Source organism: Vicia villosa, linkage group LG3 (assembly GCF_029867415.1).
Source record: "Vicia villosa cultivar HV-30 ecotype Madison, WI linkage group LG3, Vvil1.0, whole genome shotgun sequence".
Taxonomy (NCBI): domain Eukaryota; kingdom Viridiplantae; phylum Streptophyta; class Magnoliopsida; order Fabales; family Fabaceae; genus Vicia; species Vicia villosa.
Window position 1 is genome coordinate 169510247 of NC_081182.1, and position 4610 is coordinate 169514856.

The 4610-nt window shown below is 40.3% G+C and overlaps 1 protein-coding gene across 1 annotated transcript; it reads right to left on the minus strand.

Moving 5' to 3' along the window:
- Positions 1–2251: 2251 nt before the first annotated feature.
- Positions 2252–4180, minus strand: LOC131659354 (uncharacterized). The gene is made up of 2 exons (XM_058928560.1): positions 3424–4180; positions 2252–2871 (listed from the first exon to the last, which is right to left on the minus strand). The coding sequence occupies exons 1-2, from the start codon at positions 4178–4180 to the stop codon at positions 2252–2254; spliced, it is 1377 nt and encodes a 458-aa protein (XP_058784543.1).
- Positions 4181–4610: the final 430 nt, after the last annotated feature.

Consider the following 4610-nt stretch of genomic DNA (forward strand, 5'->3'; position numbering starts at 1 on the left):
CAACTTAAATAAAAGAAGACTATAACAAAAATCATCATGTCAGTTATCATAAACATAACAGCTGCACTCTTGTCATGGTATCTTTTCATATTTTCCTTGTACATTTTGTTGGACTCATATGGTAAGTACCTGAACTCTTCTAGCTCGTGGAGTTGTTATTTCCTTTTCTTGAATGCTAGGTTGTCATCTCTATTAAAGAAACATAGAGCCCACAAAGCTTTGTGCTCTATTTCTACAGGTAAATGACATGCCTTACCATAAACGATTTGGAAAGGTGAGGCACCAGTGGGTGCTTTGTATGCGGTCCTGTATGCCCAAAGAGAATCATCAATCTGCGCAGACCAATCTTTCCTGGATACCGAGACCGTCTTCTCTATTATATTCTTTATTGCTCTGTTAGAGATTTCTGCTTGCCCGTTGGTCTGAGGGTGATAAGGTGAAGCAATCTTATGCTTGATGCCGCACTTTTCCAACACTTTCGCAACCTGTTAATTAACAAAATGGGATCCACCATCGCTGATAATTACTCTAGGCATGCCAAACCGAGTGAAGATATTACGGTTTAGAAATTTCAATACCGTTTTGGCATCCGCTTTTGGGGTAGCGATAGCTTCAACCCACTTGGAAACATAATCCACAACCACTTTATTGAGTAAGTTACTCAATGGTTTGGCAATCTTCGAGAAATCCTTTACGAATCTTCGATAGAATCCCGCATGACCCAAAAAGCTTCTTACCCCTTTTATGTTTACAGGAGGTGGAAGTTTTGAGATTACCTCCACCTTGGCTTTGTCCACTTCAAGCCCTCTTGAAGACACTTTGTGTCCTAGTACAATACCTTCAGTTACCATGAAATGGCATTTCTCCCAATTCAGAATTAGGTTGGTCTCAATACATCTTCCTAGAGCCTCATCAAGATTAGCCAGACAGATATCAAAGGATTTTCCAAAAACCGAAAAATCATCCATGAATACTTCAATACTTTTTTCGATGAGGTCGGAGAAGATTGCTTGCATACACCGTTGAAAGGTAGCCGGGGCATTACATAATCCAAATGACATTCTTCTGTATGCAAAATTCCAAAAGGGCATGTAAAAGCTGTCTTCTCATGGTCTTCTGGGTTGACCATAATCCGATTGTATCCGGAGTATCCATCTAGGAAACAGTAATAGTTTTATCCAGATAGTCTTTCAAGCATTTGATCCATGAAAGGTAGAGGGAAGTGATCTTTTTTCGTGGCTTTATTGAGTCTTCGATAATCGATGCACATTCTCCACCCAGTGAGAGTTCTTGTTGGTATTAGTTCATTCTTCTCATTACTGATGACGGTCATCCCTCCTTTCTTCGGCACTACTTGTACTGGACTCACCCATGTGCTGTCTGAAATTGGGTAAATCATTCCTGCTTCCAAGAGTTTGACCACTTCTTTTCTTACCACTTCTTTCAAAGTTGGATTTAATCTTCTTTGCGGTTGAGCTACCGGTTTGAATTCTTCTTCCAACATGATTTTGTGCATACAATATGCTGGACTTATACTTTTTAAATCGGCCAAGACCCATCCGATTGCAGCTTTATTCTTTTGTAGGACTTGAAGTAATCTTTCTTCTTCCCGTGTAGTCAACTTTGAACTAATAACTACTGGTTTCTTTCCCTCCTTATCTAAAAAAACATATTTCAGATGAGTTGGGAGTAGCTTTAGTTCCATCTTGGTTTCCTTCACTTCTTTTGGCGAGTCTAATGTTTCCGCTTTCCCATCCTTATCATTCATGCTTCCTCCCTTTTCTAGTTCTTTCACAAATCCTTCGATTTCCCGTTCTTCCTCTTGAGTCAGCACATTAAATGAATCAACAAGGGATCTTTCTAACGGAATAGAGAGATGTATCTCACTGGCCACCTCTATTTCTATCTCTTCGGTGACATCTAGATGGGAGCAATCGCTTTTATCCTTAGGTTGTTTCATGGCTTCGAAGAGATTAAAGCATACCTCTTCGTCTTGGACTCTTAGTTTCATGATACCATCATCAATATCTATCATCATCTGGGCTGTTTTCATGAATGGTCTTCCAAGAATGATAGGTGACTCTTTATCTTCTTCCATATCAATCACAACAAAGTCTACCGGAAACAAGAATTTGTCTACCTTTACTAACATGTCTTATGCGACTCCATAAGGAAGAGTGGTGGACTTATCTGCTAGTTGCAAGGTCATTCTGGTTGACTTCATCTCAATATTTCCCAATCTCTTCACTATTTATAGAGGAATTAGATTGATGCTTGACCCTAGATCTATCAATCCACTCCCAATATGCTGGTTACCAATCGTGACTGGTAGTGTGACTCGTCCCGGATCTCTTGCTTTTTGAGGGAGACGGGAGACTATAGCACTACACTGAGCATCAAGTACAACCACTTCTTCTTCTGGTCTCTTCTTCTTTGTCAAAATATCCTTCATAAACTTTGCATACTTTGGCATTTGGTCAATGGCTTCGGAGAATGGAATGTTGATTTGTAATTGCTTAAAAATTTCCATAAACCTTGCATACTGCCTAGCATGATCCTTTTTTGATGGTACATGTGGATATGGGAGATGTTGACTGGGGATCACACTGCTGGCTATTTTGTCATTGGTGCGCCGCGACTGTATATTCGCGCGCCGCAACCCTATATTTTTTTCAGCCTCTTTATTCATATCGCTCACTATGACTTCATTCTCCTCATCTTCCGCAGCACGATTGTTATCCTCCTTCTCAGTATCATTGATTTCAACTTCCCCCTCACCACCTTTCTGACCAGTTCTGGTAACAACTGCTTTGCAATGCTCTTTAGGATTCTCTTGAGTGTTGGCTGAGAATGTCGTATTTGACTGATTAGCTGCAATTTGTTTAGCCAGTTGCCCGACTTGAGTTTCCAGATTTTTGATTGCGGCTTCCTGACTTTTCTAGCTTGTCATTGACATTTGCATGAATTGATTCATGGTCTCTTCCAACTTGGATTGTCCTCCTTGTTGTTGTGGCGGCGGCTGAGTGTAAGGTTGAAAAGTTTGTTGTTGATACCCTTGATTGTTAGGTCTTTGTTGATACCCTTGGTTGCTATTCCGTGGAGGATACTTCTGTTGATACGGAGGAGGGTTTGGATATTGATTTTGCCTCGTTCCTTGGTTGTTGTTCATATAGTTCACCTCTTCTGCCAAGACTGGTGGACAAAATCCAGTTTGATGATCTCCCTTGCATAACTCATACTTGGCAACTTGGTGTGAATTTGACACACCATTAAGCTCTTTGATTTGTTGTGGAAGTTTGGACATTTGTTGTGTCAGAAGCTCCACTTGTGAAGTTAGTAGTTTGTTCTGAGCAAGTAGAGCATCACTATTAGTTAGCTCCAACAACCCTGGTTTCTTATCTCTGACAGTACGGTCATGATTACTTTGTCGGTCATTCAAAGCCATTCTCTCGATTATCTGAATTGCTTCAGCAGTTATCTTGGACATTAACGAGCCACCAGCTGTGGTGTCCAAAAGTGTCTTATTAGTAGGTGTAAGACCGTTGCGGAACATGTGAATTTTATCGACTTCTGCAAATCCATGCCCCTTACACTTTCTCAGCATAGCCTTAAATCTTTCCCAAGCTTCATTTAGTGATTCATTACTACCTTGAGAGAATACTGCAATTGTTGTTTTAGCATCAAAGAATCGGTTTTGAGAGTAAAACCGTTCCAAGAATTTTTCTTCCAGAGTATTCCAATCGGTCATAACTGTTTCAGGTTGATCTAGATACCAATCTTTAACCTTTGATAGCAAAGAATGTGGGAACAACCTTTTGAATAAAGTCTCTTCCTCCGCTTGGGCTACACCTGTAGTACTTGCTAGCTCATAGAATCGAGTCAGATGAGTGTATGGATCTTCATGGTCCAATCCGGCGAAAGGACTTGCACAAATGAGCTGTAGAATACCGGTCTTCAATTCAGATGTCCGCCCGTTGGCGGCAGTTCTTGCGAATTGAGGATTGAGACGAGGACTATTTGCACAAGGAGCTGTGGCGGCCATGTTTACAACAGTGGGTTGTATGATGGCTTCTTGCTCTTCTTCAAATAGTTCGTGAAAGTAAAGTCCGTCAGACGACTCGTCAATTGTTTCTAAAGGTTGTGACGATGTCGCAGTTGCGTTGTCTCTTGCCTTTGACATGCTTGCTCTTTTTCGTGTTTTGCTGTTCGATCTCCTAGCGGTCCTTTCGATCTCGGGATCAAAAAGAAGTTGATCGCTGGAAACTTTGCTTCGCATACACTAAATCTGCAAAACTAACAAACACGTGAAACAACCAGATTAATGGAAATAACTCAAAATAAAAACTATTGCAATGCGTGCAATATTGACACAGTCCCCGACAACGGCGCCAATTTGTTGAAAGTATTTTGGGTAAATATTTTCTAATATATCGTATCCACAGAGACTGAGTAATATTGCTGTCGTTCTATAGTCGAATTATAATGAGTTAGGGAAAAGTATTGGTTTTGATTGTTTGTTCTTAAATTGCATATAACAGAATAATAATTAAATGATAAAAACAAAGCTTAAAGACGAATAACAATGGTGAATGAATATGTTGAGTTCTAGG

Bases quoted from the DNA above. Each gene is read 5' to 3' on its own strand.
- LOC131659354 (XM_058928560.1), bottom strand. From the start codon at position 4,180: ATGTCAAAGGCAAGAGACAACGCAACTGCGACATCGTCACAACCTTTA. The intron at 2,872-3,423 runs GTAATCATGACC...AACAAATTGCAG, and splicing joins GGCTTTGAATGACCGACAAA to CTAATCAGTCAAATACGACA.